We start from the raw sequence: 17,019 nt of genomic DNA on the forward strand, positions 1-17,019 counted from the left end.
CAATAAGGAATGAACGAAGATCAACATCAGATGGAATGTTTTTGATGTTTTCATTGTACCAAACTAGGATCACTTGCTTGTGTGTGCCAATAACGGTTATTGCATTTTTAACTGAACTGTGGGCTACCTACTATTTTATTATCCTGTAGTACGTATTTTACAGTTAGATTTTTATTAATGAACTAGGTGGTTAAAATGAACTTCACACCCTCTACATTGTGAAGTTTCTTCTTGGTTTGTTTTTTGCCCAGTATAGGTTGCATACTGGGTTTTCCAAGACATCGAGGGATACCACTGATTTTTTTCTTTTTGCTGAGTTCCCACACTCTTTCATCCTACTCAGTATCATCCTGTAATCAAGTAAAAAAATCCATACATCACTGGGTCAGATATAGTCAACTGATCTTCATAGCCAAAGCAGCCTTTAAACTTCTGAGTTCCTCTGTCTGTTGAACAAACTGAAGCATGGACACTTGCAAAAGCATCTGACATCATGCACTTCTCACTAACAAAAACAGAACATCTCTGGTCTAGCCCCATACAAGCATACATACATACTATTTCAAGCACGGGCATTAATGCCCTTCCAGCTTGCCAATACAGCAAAACACATGTCCCATAACAAGTGCCCAGGCTGTTCTTAAAAATATCTAAACTAGTACTTTATTGTAACTTGGTAGTCTGCTCCACGCATCAGTTACTGTGTCAGATAACCAACTGGTGCACTTCTCATTCCTACATAATCTTCTGCACCGGTTGTCTGATGATTCTCTAGTACTTTTTGTTAACCCCAAACATTCCTAAAGGTAGCTGTCTCTAAATGCCTTATATGCCTGCATAAGATCTCCTCTTAGATATCTGTAAGACACTGTACAAGTTCAGATATTTTAGTCTTGCATAGTAAGTTAAATTTTCACATCCATGGATGCCCTTGGTATATTTCTGCTGTACTCTTTCCAGTTTACATGTTCATAGGTGTGTACTAAACTAAAGGCCCTGGAGCCTTTATAAGCCTAGCCCATAGGATTACTCTGGCATCATGCCACCCAACCTTAGTTGCCAGTGCCTCTGTCGAGTAGACCCACTGGAGTGATTCCCGGGGTGAATCTTCTACTTCCCATCCACTCATCAACGTTTCTTTTGAAGAGGGCCAGTGAGGTGCTCTGCTTGACATGTATGGGAAGTCTATTCCAGAGCATAGGCAGTCTTCTGGGTTATGAACCTGCCCCTCCAGCATATTCTGGTGATTGTGGTAATGAGGTTGAGGACTCTGGAGCATGTGGTGCAGAGGGATTGGGATTTCTTTAGATGTAGCATTTCTAACAAAGCTGGATCAGACATGGCTTTGTAAGTCAAGCAGAGATTACCTATCAGTAGGCAATATGTGACAGAGAACAGTTGGAGTTTTTTGAGTCTGTCCATATAGGACAAATGTTTAAAGCCTAGGATCCTCTTTGTGGCACTTTTGTGGCCTCTCCAGTTGTTGCAGGTATCTAGTGAGGTACATGCCAAATGAGGCATTGTACTTGATTGACTGGCCTAATGAGGGAAGAGTAGAGGGAGATAATGACCTCTTTCTTCCTGGATGCAAAACCCTTAGTAATGAGATGTGCCACACAGGACGATTTTCTGACCACAGTGGTAATGTGGTGGTCAAAAGAGAGGTTGCTGTCAACCTGTGTTCCTAGATCTCTTATAACGCCTTCTGTGTTCGGTGGACTAATTCAAGGGAACTGTTTTTTTCCCAAGGGGGCTGACACATTTGTTGGCATTGAGCTTAAGGCCATAGTTCTGGCACCAGTTGTTGGTCTCACTGAAGCCTTTCTGTAATATGTCAACATCACTTGGGAAGTTAATAATATCCCTGAACTTGCAATCGTCTGCGAACTTTGTCAGCCAGAGTCCCATCGTGTTGGCCTGGACTTCAGAGAAGTAGATACCAAACAGGAGAGGACCCAGGACTGACCCTGTGGGACTTCACTCGTGACTGGTTGACAGTCTGACTTGGAGTCAGCTACTTTCACACTGTGGGTTCTGTGAGCCAATTTGCAACCCACCTAGTGATATAGGGGTTGATGCCTAGCTTAGTGAGTTTTTCTAGGATTCCTGAATGGGGAATGGTATCAAAGGCCTTGGCCAGATCAAGGTTGGCTGTATGAACCACCTTGCCGCCTTCATCCACAGCTCTGGTGACTGACTCAAGAAGTCGACCAAGCTGAGCAAGCATGATCTACCATTCACAAAATGACTCATGCTTGTTTTCCTGTACGGTTTCCATATTGTTATTCCATACTCAAGTTTGGGTCTAATGTAACAAACAATGACTTCATTTTTGATTTCCTAGACTTGTAAATCTTTTTATACAACCTATAGTTCTATCACTATCATTAACCAATTGGTTGATATGATTAGAAAAACTCATAGCTGGATCTACCCATATACCCAGGACCTTAAATGAGTCCACAGTTTCACTGTGTGCTGTATTAAACATTCACCTTTCGATTTATGTCTCCCAAATCATATATGCTTAGTTTTTGATGTATTTACTAGCATATTACTCTCCTGTGCCCAAATGGTCAATTTAGTCAAGTTATTTTGCAGACATGCCTTATCTGTAACGCATGTAACCAGTTTACCCAGTTTCAGGTCGCCTGCTTATACATTGTAGAACACCTCAGATGACAAAGGTCTGGAAGATAATCTTAACAAGGAAGGGCCTAGGACAGAGCCCTGTGGGACACCCTGACTGTACCCAAGGATTTCACCTGTCCAGTTGCTGTATGATACTTGCCATGTCCTATTTGTAAGCCATGCAGCTATCCATCTTATCAACAGTACATAAATACCTAGTTGTACTAATTTATTGAGCAGTGTTTTGTATAAGACCCTGTTAAATGCTGAAGCTAAATCTATATAAATTACATCACACAATTTTTCATTCATAGCTATTGCTATAAATTACCATGTTACAGGTGGTAACAGATCTATTTTCAACATGTGTTTGGTGATGCATGGTTTCAAGTTCCAACCTATCCAATTCTGACAATAACTTATCCAATATTACCTTTTCCATAATTTTTCCACAACATGAAAGTAGACTTAAGTGTCTATATGACTCAGGGTTTGTCCTACTCCCCTTTCCCTTAAAGACAGGTTTTATAAGCACATGCCTCCAATCTTGAGGAATCTCCCCATATTTATATGGCCTAGTGAATAAAAGATATAATGGTACCAAAAAGTTCTTGCTGAACTGTTCTCAGGTTATTGTTACTAATTCCGTTTCCTCCCTGTGCTTTGTTTGGATCCAGTTAGCACAGTTCACTTTCAGTATAATTAATTTGATTCCAGTCTCTGGGGTTACCTGGATGTCACTAAGACAATTTATCACCCCCTTTTGTCTAGCCAAACTGTTTTGCATAAGATTTTGTAAATATATCTATAATCTGTCGTGTCTGAGAATAAATTTTAGAATCTGCACACGGTTCATCAATTTGTCTCTCTCTACTTCTTCCACGAGTATCTATAAAAAGGTTTCCTATTATGCTCAAAATCTTTACATAAATTTTCTTCAAAATTTTCTTGACCTTGTCTCATGCTATGCTTAACATGTTTGTCCAGTTTATTTCAGTTTTCAAAGATGTAGTTTGACCTCTCTTCCATGTCTTATATTTTCTCTTACTTTAATCAGATATCTTGTTCTTATGGCAACATATCCCCCTGACATTGTATGCCTAGATCCAGATGTTAACATCCCCCTGACATTGTATGCCTAGATCCAGATGTTAACATCCCCCTGACATTGTATGCCTAGATCCAGATGTTAACATCCCCGACATTGTATGCCTAGATCCAGATGTTAACCATTTTTTTATTTTTTTTTTTGCACTAAAACAATTTCTCTTTCACAACTTTCCAAATTCCACCTGCAGTTTTTCCAATGAACAACTCACTCCAGTGAGTTTTACATAGTGACTGTTTTGCTTCCATATAATCTGTAATTAACCTTCTGTGCATTAGTTTAGATTTCAGTTTGCCAGAATTATCTAGCAACAAATTAACCTTTATAACCCCATGATCACTGCACATCAATGGTGGCAAAATTTGACTTGAAGTAATAGTAACTGCTTTAGGAACACAATGTCTAGCACGTTCAATCACCTGGTAGTTTTTTTTTTTTTTTTACAATCTGAAGCAATTTTTCCTGAATATGTAAGTTGCAAAAAATATACTTTCTGATGTAGTTGAATCAATATTATTCCAGTCTGTTTCTGGTAAATTTAAGCCCCCAACTAATGTTACTCTTCCCTCCTGTGCTTCATTCAACAAACGTACTAATTCCTCTAGGTCATCTGCACTTGACTTTGGAGGCCTATACACTCCAACAACTGTTACGCTACATGTTCCAAGGTTTTCTTTATTGTCACAGTTCACATTCTATACTATTGGTATTATCACTGAACATGTAATAATCACAGGTCTCATAACTATCTTCATCCCTATCATAACACCCCCACCTGTTTTTTTTTGTTAGAATGGCTGTTACAGTAAAGCCATTTATACCTGGGACAGAACAGGTTTCCAGTCATTGTTCTTTAACCACGTTTCACAAATACTGAAAAAAAAGAATACAATCTGGCTAGACAGAGAGAAGTATGAGCAAGCCAAATTTAATAAAATAATACTTAAAAATGTTTAATATACAAACAGGATAAGAGCTTTCATACACATTGGTACTTCATCAGATCCATTGAAACTTCACTTTACAATGCATGTATATAGCTTAATGTCCAAGGTCACGTGATCTTAACAATGGCTTGATAGGGATGACTTCATTTAACCCCTTACCTTCATTTGCCCAAAGCAGATGCATCCATTTTATCTCTACACACACTGTTTTTGTTCTTATGTCACCACCTCTCAACCCTAGTGTGTACATTTCCAGCACCAGAACTTAAACCAATGTTCACCCCCTGCTGATCCAACATGTTTGGACAGTGCATTCCTGTTCTCTCTCTTGGTGATACTATAAACATGCTCTCTTATTCGATCCCTCAAACAGCGGTTAGTTTTTCCAACATAGAAACATCTACAGATTATACATGTGTAATGTACACACCAGGGTTTTTATTCTTTTTTTCAGTATTTTTGTATTTTGCTGGTTGCTCTTTTTGTTTCATTGGACATGTTTCACAAATATCAATCTTGGGGGAATGTGGTAAATTTTTCAATAAAAAACATTACTATTAATGCTCCTAACATTATCAACCAGAGCTGCATCAACTGTTGCAATCTGTGAATTGTTAAATTTTTACCTGACAAAAGTCATGCCTAGAATTTGTCAAATATTGCAAAATATCTGCTGCAAAAATTCTCTTCCCTAATCTTGACAAATGCGCAACATCCCATCTGAACACATAGGTTCATAGGTTGGTACTAGGCTATCGGCCCTAGGGCCTACACAAGCCTAGCCATAACAATTCCCTGGCTATTTCTTCCCACATGGGCCCAAAACCAGGCTTGGACACACTACATATTTCCATTTTTTTTAAAAACGGGACATTTTTCATGTAGGTATCTACACAAAAAAATCTTTTCATTCATGGTGACCTGACTATCCTTTCTATAGGTGAATTGTGAAAAATACGTCCTAACACCAGGACAAGCTATACTACCTAAGAAGGCTGTCATTTCCCAACCAACAGTCAGAGAATCCTTGCGGATGACGACATTTGTACCAACATGAATAAAAACGGATCTATACTTCCTTACATTAAGGCATTCCAAGGCTCATCTCAAATCTTCTATTTTTGCTCCACGAAGCATAACACTATTCGATGTTCATTATCTTCTCTGTAAATACAAGTATCAGTTCCCCTAATAACTGAATCTCCAATTACAAAAATATCTTTGCTGACCAGCTCTGAAGAATCTTCCTCTTCTAGTACTGTAATATCTGCTCTATCAATTGTTAGGAAGACAGATCATCACCGTTTGTCTTAACATCGCTGTTTTCACTGTGTATTAAATTGTCATCCAGCTGGCACTGTAAATCTACAGCTTGAGCCATGTAGTCAACATCGGTCTCCTTTTTCTTACAGTAATGCTTTTCATCGTGCCACATTCAGTTTTGAGTTATTCCTTTTCACCTGCCCCTTGCCTATTTCTACATTATCTTTGCCTTTTTCTGTAGAGTGACGATTTTCTGTTATAAAAACATCATTCCTTGTAACGTGTGCATTACATAAAGTCCTTATTAGTACGTATTCTCTTTACAGGCACTAACCAGTTTCTTACATAACGTCCTCATTAGGATGCATTCTCTTTACTTGAACCAGTTTCTTACATAAAGTCCTCATTAGGATGCATTCTCTTTACTTGAACCAGTTTCTTACATAAAGTCCTCATTAGGATGCATTCTCTTTACTTGAACCAGTTTCTTACATAAAGTCCTCATTAGGATGCATTCTCTTTACTTGAACCAGTTTCTTACATAACGTCCTCATTAGGATGCATTCTCTTTACTTTAACCAGTTTCTTACATAACGTCCTCATTAGGATGCATTCTCTTTACTTGAACCAGTTTCTTACATAAAGTCCTCATTAGGATGCATTCTCTTTACTTGAACCAGTTTCTTACATAACGTCCTCATTAGGATGCATTCTCTTTACTTGAACCAGTTTCTTACATAACGTCCTCATTAGGATGCATTCTCTTTACTTGAACCAGTTTCTTACATAAAGTCCTCATTAGGATGCATTCTCTTTACTTGAACCAGTTTCTTACATAACGTCCTCATTAGGATGCATTCTCTTTACTTGAACCAGTTTCTTACATAACGTCCTCATTAGGATGCATTCTCTTTACTTGAACCAGTTTCTTCCTTGTTTGTGTGAACGTCTTCCTTCCTTCCCTTCTAGACAAACCGGATCCTCAGAATGCTAAACACTTGCATCTACAACTCCAAAGTTGTCAGGGGCATCACCATGTTTCACAGGGCTTAAAATCATTTCCTAAATGTGTTTTACTTATTCTTTGCCTAACATTATTTATCTCATCAGTACAATCATTAATATATGAAACCGTTCTCCAAGTCGTACCAGTTGCACAAGTGCAATCATCATCAAGTCTAGATTTACTTAATGGCAAGCAAATTACACAACTTTTGAGAAGAGGAACACTGATAACCAGTGTCATCAGCTGTTACCTTTAAATATGCATAGCATTTATTACACTGTATAAAACTTTTGTGCATTAGCAAATCATTAATTGCACTCTCATTTAAGGAATCCATATTCAGCTTAAAACGAATAAAATATTGTAAAAATCAAAATCAGTAACCACACAATTCAAAGAAAACTTAAATCAACTTCTATGACAATAAATCACAAGCAATATACAACTAAATATTAAAGTAAAATAAAGTTGTTCTGACCATACAAGTTCTGCAAGCCAAAAAAAAAGCTATAATTTCTTTACGCCGCTCGCAATCACACTTAACAGTAAAGATCAATAAATGACAAAGCAAGGTAGGATTGTTTATATATGATCTGATGAAAAAAATATTTAAGCATCTTAGATACTGAACATGAATATTTTTACAGATTATATACATTTGGATCAAGCTCTGTAATGTTCAAATGTAAAAAAAACTGATGATGTAAGGTTTAAGCATACTCTCCTACACAAACACACAAGAGCATGGCATGCACTGACAAAGAGGCATGTGTCCCCGAGTATTGAGAGGCAAGAAAAGTTTTTCTAAACAGTTGAGACAAAACGAAATTCTAAGTTACGCAGTGCAGAAATGGTACCAGACTGCTACAGATTTATTACATACATGCACTCCCAAAAAATGAAAGTGAAATTGATGTATTTGACTGATATCATCATCTACATGTTCTTCAGGTGTGCCAAGGACAAGAGATTAATAAGACATTCTGTACGCATTTATGTGACCGTGCTAAAACATTTCCAAAGACTACAAAATTAGGAACACAGCACCTCATCAATACCTTACAAAAATTAAACAACCAATAAGAATAAAAATTCAGCATACCATATGCATTTTGAAATTCTCCAGGGCCAGGACCTGCATAGAATGGATTCGGCCCAGGTGGCTGAACAGAATATTGCTGTGGTGGCCCCACATAAGCAGCAGGACTGTGACGGTACTAAAGTAAAAAAAAAAAAAAAAAAAAGAAAAGGTCACAACAAATGCAGAGTGCGAATCCAATATAACAACTACACTAGACCTCCTCTACCTAAGCAACAGCTACTAATCAGACAATGAAGCCTCCGCTCTTGAATACACCATTTTACACAATTATGTTCCGTCACTACAATCCAGTGACAAAAAAACTCCTCTTTCTGCTGGACTGGGTCTGTACTCATACCATGTTGGTAAGAACCACAACTCCTTACCTGTATCCATCAGGTCAATACCCTCCCCCCTCCAGTCCTTTAAAAAACATTCTGAAAGACTTCCTACTAAAATCTGCATCTGTTTTTCAGTCCCAGGACAAACTGTATTCCTAAATATGAACAAAGACCTTTTCATTCCTTATACTGCCTTACCCCCCTTCTTCACTCATTTCCTTACTTCAGTTTCTCTCTACTGACTATCTACATATACCATGACCTTGATTTTTTCTCACTTCATATACAATTTCTGTTTGTATTACACCAAGTTGCACTTAAATATTTTGAGAAAATATAGCCAATTTAGATAAATTAATCATATAAATTCTTAACCAATGTTTTCACATTATGCCCAATTTGGTACAATTGTTTAAAATGTAGATTTTTATTTTTTATTGCATCATTTTTGAAGATTACAAAATTATTGTTCTTAAAATGTTTTTGTAATACTCTGCAGCTTTTGTCCCAATACCTCTGCTGAAAATAGGCATCTACCCAGTCGGACTTTCCTGGTAAATCAAATATCATTAAGTATGTACAATAAAGGTAAAATAGTTAGGGCCACCACACAAAGCTGTGGATTTTCTCACAGGAGACAATAGGCACCCACCTCCATAATACATTCCTCATCTTATTGCACAAAGTAGGATACAAGATATCCATCTGCTCCTCCCGCAACATACCACAACAGCAGGCCCAAAATCTCAAATTTCAAAATATCTAACATTTTTAAATGAATCCCTTTCTGATGCATACAGTTTTCCTCTGCTCTTCCACCTTTCCAAGATGTGCACAATATTATGCAACACTTGAGGGGGAAGATTTGTCAAACCTTCTTGTCCAATTCCCTACATTGTCTTTTCAAAGCAGCAAAATACTATTCCACCGCATTTTGTACCACTCCCCAACTTTCACAATATCCAAGCCCAAAGTTGCAGGATCCTATTCTGACAAACTTCTTGGACTTCATTTCAGCTGTTATTTAAAAAGTGAACCTTAAAAATGCAGTACATATTACAATCCAAGAGTTTCTTTAAATAAAACTATCATGTGGCAAAATTATGGTTTCTCCCTCAGATTTTTTATATCCTTCTTGCAGCATCATAGCGGATGTCCAACTACATTTTTTTCCCTGAGGTCAACACAAACCACTCATAAGGATATACTACAAAACGTTCTAATTGTAAAGTTGGGCCTTGTAATAAAGCTTTACCTAAAATCTAGAACATGTTCAGAATGCCCAGGTGTTTTTTTAAAGATGTAGTCAAAATTATTTTGATCAACTGCTAGACTTCATATTTGCAGAGAGTAATTTTTTTAGCAACAGGTGTATAGTTTCAGTCATTTCAGTTTAACTGGGTGAAAAACTTTGCCAAACAACCCTTTTCAGTCAACAACCTGTCCCTTAAGGCGAGTCAACTACACACTATTTCTAATGAGCTGCAAGGAACAGAACCACAGAGGCAGACATACAACATAAGTAATAGACAATTAAGAATGTACAACTGAGCATTGAATTAGCAGTCAGGTATACATATAAAATTCAGTTACGGACATTTAAGGAGACTTTAGCACCAACCACTGAAAAAACAAGGCAGGTCTTCTCAGTCAAGATGGTCACAAGGTGAAAGATGGACATAGGATATGCAAGTATAATTGGAGTACACAGCACCACAAAGTGGAAAAGTTGCACTAACAAGAGGAAAATTACGCAAAATTAATAGAAATGTGCAGCAGAGTCTTTTCACGTATTTACAACTTTACAGCTGGGTCCCTTCCATCAGTTCAGTGCACAGCAATGGCTAAGAAAAGGCCTCCCTCACACATTTTTGCTAGCTGCAATGTACTGAGCTGCCTGAAGGCGGTAGCAACAGGCAAAATTATATATACACACTTTTTTACATACATACATATACATATATATATATATATATATATATATATATATATATATACACACACACACACACACACACACACACACACACACACACACACAGATATATATAAAAATATGCCTATAAAAACAATGAAATGGTATTTTCTGGAGTCCTGACAGCATAAACTGTGGTACGCTATCAAACGTGACTGAAGAACATTTTAAAATAAACTTTTCCAACACACGTCCAGAAATGTAGTAGTGAGGCTCCTCACTTAACTAAGAACAGTATCCAAGCTGGCTAGAAAGATAGCTTCTTGACAATGTCTTATAAGAAAGGGAGAAGTACTGCGTAAATGATTGTGACAAAGTGAGATCCCCAAGGTTTAACAGAAGTTAAACTTCCACTACCTGCCACAAGATCCTCTACTCCTGCCACTCTCCAAAAAGACAGCAGCCCAGCTGCTACTTTCAAAGTTTTGAGGCCCATAAAGGACTCTTGTATATATTTGTGTGACCTCACAGAATGCAAGCCACACAGAAAAAGAAAACAAAAACTTAATGGGGAGAATTGTATTACTGAAAATAGAGAAAAATCAATTGTTATGGAGGGCACGTAACATGGTTTTAACAGCATTTCCTACCCCTTTGCCTCATCATTTTGGGGTTAACTCCAAACTATAAATCCAGTAAGGAAGCATCTCCTCAAGCTGTATAAAGACCATTCTATTTTTTTTTTAAACAAAAACAGTCTTTATTAGTACATACAAAAAATACAAAATAAAACAATACAACTACATACAAGAAATCCACAATTTTAATATCTGAAGCATACAACAAATACATCAATATTGGAGTAATGACACACCTAGCTGCTAGTGTTGGGAGGAATAGGAAAACTGACCACAATATTAATCAGTTATAATCAGAATTTAAACAATAAAAGCTTAGGGTAGGAGTCAACTCATTACATCCAAGTGACGCCTTCAGGTGCATCTGCAATTAACTCCTACTGACAACTCTTGGTGTCAAATACTGCTTGTTTAGATTTGCATCAGTAATTTCAAAACCATGCTATTTACAAGGTTTTAAAAAGATTTCAGCTTAAAACTTACACACTGGCAAACTTAACTGCATTAATATTTGACATCTGTCTAGTGCAGATAGATAGTAACTATTGTTTTTATGACATTAATTTATCTCTAACGCCCAGGTGAGAACTGCTCTCTCCAAGGCAAAGAACACAGCATCCATGGGACCTGATGGTGTCCCTAGCTGTGTGCTCCATGAACTCAACGAGGAATTAAACCCACAGTTAGGACAGCTGTTTAATCTTAGTCTCACCTCCGGATACGTGCAGGAGTGGCGCTGGCGACTGTGGTCCCACTCCACAAAGGCGGTGCCTCCACCGACCCTGGAAATTACCGTCCCATTAGCTTGACAAGCCTTATCTGCAAAGCCATGGAGAGGATCATAATGGATCTCATAAATAAAGACATAGGAACTTGCAGACTTTGGATCCAACCCAGTTTGGCTTTGTCAAAGGCAGATCATGCCTTTTAAACTTGGTTGACTTTTTGAAACAGTCACCAAGGCCATTGACGAGGAAAGGCAGTCCATACAGCCTACCTAGACCTGGCGAAGGCTTTGATACAATACCTCACTCGGGTATCATTGAAAAACTCATCAACTTAAATGTAAACCCATACATTACAAGATGGGTTGCAAACTGGCTGAGTGACAGAACCCACAGGGTCAGAGTTGCTGGCGCCATGTCAGACTCAAAGCCTGTCAAGTGGTGTCCCACAGGGCTCAGTCCTGGGCCCACTCTTGTTTGGCATCTACTTTTCTGAAGTACAAGCAAACACAGGAGGGTTATGGCTGACAAAGTTTGCAGATGACTGCAAACTGGGCGCCGTAGTTGAAAACACATCCAACACAGATATCCTTCAGAAGGGTCTCACAGAAACGGATAACTGGTGCCAGAGCCATGGCCTAAAGTTAAATGCCAAGAAATGCATAGTCATACCCTTCGGGAAAAATAAGGTTACCCCTAGCTACCATATAGGTGGCAATCCTCTGAACACAGAAGAAGTTATTAGGGACATGGGAACCCAGGTTGACAGTAGCCTTTCATTCGACACTCATATTGCTAAAGAAGTTAGGAAGACCTTCTACATTGCCCACCTTATCATGAAGGGATTCACATCTAGATCAAGGGAAGTCATAGTCTCCCTATACTCATCACTCATCAGACCAATGATCGAGTACAATGCCCCATTCGGAATGTATCTGACCCGACACTTGCAGCAGCTGGAGAGGCCACAAAAGTTCCTCACCAAAAGGATAAAGGGTCTCAAAAATCTGTCTTATGCTGCCCGACTGAAAGAACTCCAGTTATATTCAGTTGCTTACCGCTTGCTCAGAGGTGACCTATGCCTGACATACAAGGCCATGTCAAACCCAGATTTGATGAACATGCTTCATCTCAAAAATCTAGATCCCTCAGAGCCACAAGGCGGAGATTTAAACCTCGACACGGTTATTAATAGGACGTGCTGGAGGGATAGATTCATCACCCAAAGACTCCCTATGCTGTGGAACAAAATCCCGGTTTATGTGAGGCAGAGCACCTCGCTGGCCTTGTTCAAGAGGAATCTTGACCAATGGATGGGAGATCGCAGATACACCCCAGGGGTTACCTCAGTGTCACTGCTCGACAGAGGCACAGCAAAATAATGGGCATAGTTTCTCCAAACTAAAGGGGTGGCGTAAGCCACAAAACTATGGGCTAGGCTTATAAATGCCCTCGGGCAGATAGCCTAGTATGAACCTATGAACCTATAGATATAATTTTCACGTTTCTAAATATCTCAACAACCAAATAACACTAAACTCCTTAGCCTCATATGAAAGTTCTCAGCTAGATGAATAAAATGCTGCTGCAAGTATGTGTGTAACTTGAGTGGTTGCTGAGATATTGTAATTTGTTTTTACAAAATATTACAAACATAATAGTTACTGTGTTTACTGTGCCTTATAAGATTCCATTTAATACCTAGAACCTAAAGAATACTACCACTATAAAAATAACTTGTGCTGAAGAGTTTGCACTTTATACTTCTGTCATAACCCCTACGGTTTCAAAGATATAAAATTTGTTTGAAATGTGAGGACAATTTGATTCTGTCAGAAGGCTTAGGTCTCCGCCCATTGGAAGTTACAGTGCAAACTTCCTGAGCTCCACTGGAGTGAAGGAATTAAACCATTCCTGCACCCCCATTTCCTCTGAATTTTATTATATGAATCTCCTGCCTCTAGCTCTAATGCTGATAATTTTGCCACTAATGAAATCAAATATTTTCTTGTCTGTAATATATCAGATTTCCATTTCTGGGGCGATGCACTTTTTTGAGATAATCATTATGCCAAGTTATTAATGTTCTGGTCACACTGCTCAAAGATTCTACTGCCATCATCTTCAATAAAATAGTCTGTGTTAATGACATGATTTAATAGCTGCTCTTGTTTATATTCTGCTAGTCTAACATCCCCAGAACAGATTTTTGCCTGCTGCTGTCCCCACACATCTCCAGTAACAAAGGGATACACACTGGGATAAATCTCATGTAATCAAAGGGAATCTAATAAGTACTTAGGTTCATATGTAGGTACTGGGCTATCTGCCCGAAGGCATACATTAGCCCAGCCACGTTGTGCGGTATTCACTGCCCCTTTGGTTAGTTCCCTAGGTCCTTGATCTAGCAGCTAGTACCCTTGGCCCCTATCTAGTAGAGCTGTTGGTATGATTTCTGGTGTGAACTTTCTGTTACCCATCCACTCGTCAAGGTTCCTCTTAAAGAGTGATAGTGAGGGGCTCTGTCTTATGTAGATCGGGACCTTGTTCCACAGCAAGGGAAGTCTTTGCGAAGGAAATCTATCCCTCCAGCATGTTCTATTCATTGTTGTGCTGAGGTTTATATCCCTAGAGCGTGTAGCTCGAGTAGATTTGGTTTGGCTAAGATGGAGCATGTTCAACAGTTCCCTCTGAGAAGGCGGTATGCAACAGAGAAAACCCTTAGTTTTTTCAATCATGCTGCATAGGGCAACTGTTTGAGGCCAGTAATCCTCTTAGTGAGGTACCTCTGTGGTTTCCCCAGCTGCTGGAGATGCCTAGCCAGGTACATTCCAATTGGTGCATTGTACTCAATAATGGTCTGATGAGGGAAGAGTAGAGGGGCACCACTACATCCTTAGATCTTGATGCGAACCCCTTCATGATCAGATGGTCACATAGAAAGATTTTCTAACCACCTTGGCAACATGGTTATCAAAGGAAAGCTGACTATCTACTTGGGTCCCTAAATCCCTTATTACTTCTTCAGATTTCAGGGGGTTACCTCCTATGTGGTAGTTCACGGATACTCTGTTTTTTCCAAAGGGGATTACTACACATTTTTTAGCATTTAGCTTGAGACCATGGCTTTGACACCATGCATCAGTCTCATTAAGGACTTCTGGAGGATAGCCATGTCGGACGGAGACTCTATTATAGCACCCAGTTTGCAGTCCGCAAACTTGGTCAGCCACAGCCCTTCAATGCTTGCCTGTACTTCTGAGAAGTATATGCCAAACAGGAGAGGCCCCAGGACAGAGCCCTGAGGCACACCGCTCATTACTGGTCTGAATTCAGACATAGATCCCGCTACACTTACTTTGTGGGATCTGAGAGCCAGTTTGCGATCCATCTTGTGACGCAAGGGTTTTTGCCCAGGTTGGTGAGTTTATCAATAATAACCGAATGGGGAATGGTGTCAAATGCTTTAGCAAGGTCAAGGTAAGCAGTGTGTACCTCCTTTCTCTTATCTATAGCCTGAGTAACTGTCTCAAAGAAGTCCACCAGGTTCAGGAGGCATGATCTGCCCTTGATGAAGCCGAACTGAGTGGGGTCAAGTGTTTGGAGGTTCCCAATATCTCCATTTATGAGTTCCATAATGATTAGCTCCATTGCCTTACAGATCAGACTGGTCAGGCTTATTGGTCAGTAGTTCCCAGGGTCGGTTGTGGGCCCACCCTTGTGCAGCGGAACCACCGTTGCTGTGCGACATTCTATGGGCACATATCCTGTCGAGAGGCTGAGACTGAACAGGGTATTCAGACGCGGGGTTAATTCATTTTGGAGCTCGCATATGACACAGCCCGGGACACCATCTGGTCCCATGGAGGCAGTGTTTTTAGCTTTAGATAGGGCCTCATTAACGAACGTATCAGTAATAATTGGAGTTGCACAATCCCCTGGAATAGTAATAGGCCCTGTAGGTGGTGGTGGTGGTGGGGGTTTGCACTGATTCGGTCAGCCGAGATGTTGGCAATGTCAGCAGGGTCAGTGTGTATCTTGTTCCATTTTGTACTAGTTCAGAACAGACCTGAGCGTTGCCATTTAGGTTTTTGACGTAACCATAGAAGGCCTTATGGTTATCCTTGGCAACTTTCTTTTCGAAATTGGCTTTAGTTGACTTGATGAGGGCCCCCAATTTCTTACTAATGCTGATCAGGGAAGATTTTTCTACTTGAGATTTCGCATTTTTTTGTAGAAGTCTCCTCCTTTTATTGTATAGTTTGATTATGGCTGGGGTCCACCAGACTGGTTTCGTCTTGCTTGAGGAAGGAGTCTTGGTTTTATTTGGGATAGCATGGTCCATGCAATCCTGAAGATGTATATAAAGTGCTTTGGTGTAGGATTCTGCATCCTGGATATCACATTATCCTTCTGCAAGGGAATAGTGAAGCTTTCCACTTGACGCAAATAGTCTGAAGTTTGCTTTGGAAAGGTTTTTTACGATTGTTTCTTTGACTGGGGGAGGTGGAGAGGTGAGGATGTCTAGGGTTATCAGTTTGTGGTCTGATCTGACCAGAGAGGGAGTGATAACGGGTGTGGTACAATGGGCGCCAATATTTGTGATGACTAAATCCAATATGTTGTCCCCTCTAGTGGCAGAACATACCAGTTGTTCAAGGGTATTTGAATTTATAAATTCTATGAAACGCTGGACATAGGAGTTAGAACTTTGGTAGTTCGCCCAGTCTATACCAGGGTAGTTGAAATCACCCAAAATTATGGTGTTTGGTAGGACCCTTAGATTTTCCAATACCTCAAGGAATGCTGAGTGAGCATCTTGGGACATGGTGGGCGATCTATAACAGGCTACGACTTGAAATGTGGTTTTGTCTGCTGAGAGTTGCGCATGGATGATCTCTGGGGCATCATGCTGCACCACTAACCTGGAGATCTGGGTATCCTTGATGAATATGGATACACCTCCACCCTTTGTACTGCGATCCGGTAACTGAGGCCGGAAGGTATGATATGAATTGTAACCTGGTAGTGCTGGGGTGCTCTCTGAAGCCTTGAACCAGGTTTCCGTCACTGCACAAACATTGATTTTCTTCATAATGAGGAGTGCCTCGAGTGCGTGCATTTTGAGGTTGAGACTTCTGGCACTGAGTAGCATTACCCTTAGTTTTTGGTTACCTGTGCTGGTTACGGTGGTTGGTTTGTCCTTTGAGCCTTGCCTAAAAAAGGCACTATGAGGACGGCAAGAGCCTTCTTGGCCAGTATTCAAAAGCCTAGGGGTGACAGGTGCAAATCATCTCTGGCGAAACAGCAAAGCTGGTCTATCATGTCATCCCACGCAGACAGACACTGGATCCCCTTAGAATG

At 39.7% G+C, this 17,019-nt stretch overlaps 1 protein-coding gene across 7 annotated transcripts in view; it reads right to left on the bottom strand.

The window, feature by feature from the left end:
* EIF4G3 (eukaryotic translation initiation factor 4 gamma 3) overlaps nucleotides 1–17,019 on the bottom strand; it is a 3,593,176-nt gene that overhangs the window by 2,907,983 nt on the left and 668,174 nt on the right. For all 7 annotated transcript variants that reach the window (XM_044063163.1, XM_044063168.1, XM_044063165.1 and 4 more), the window contains one exon: nucleotides 8,058–8,172. In XM_044063163.1, coding sequence (XP_043919098.1) covers nucleotides 8,058–8,172 — 115 coding nt within the window. The remainder of the gene's footprint in view (nucleotides 1–8,057; nucleotides 8,173–17,019) is intronic.

Source organism: Protopterus annectens, chromosome 2.part1 (assembly GCF_019279795.1).
Source record: "Protopterus annectens isolate FY-2018-M chromosome 2.part1, PAN1.0, whole genome shotgun sequence".
Lineage (NCBI taxonomy): Eukaryota > Metazoa > Chordata > Ceratodontiformes > Protopteridae > Protopterus > Protopterus annectens.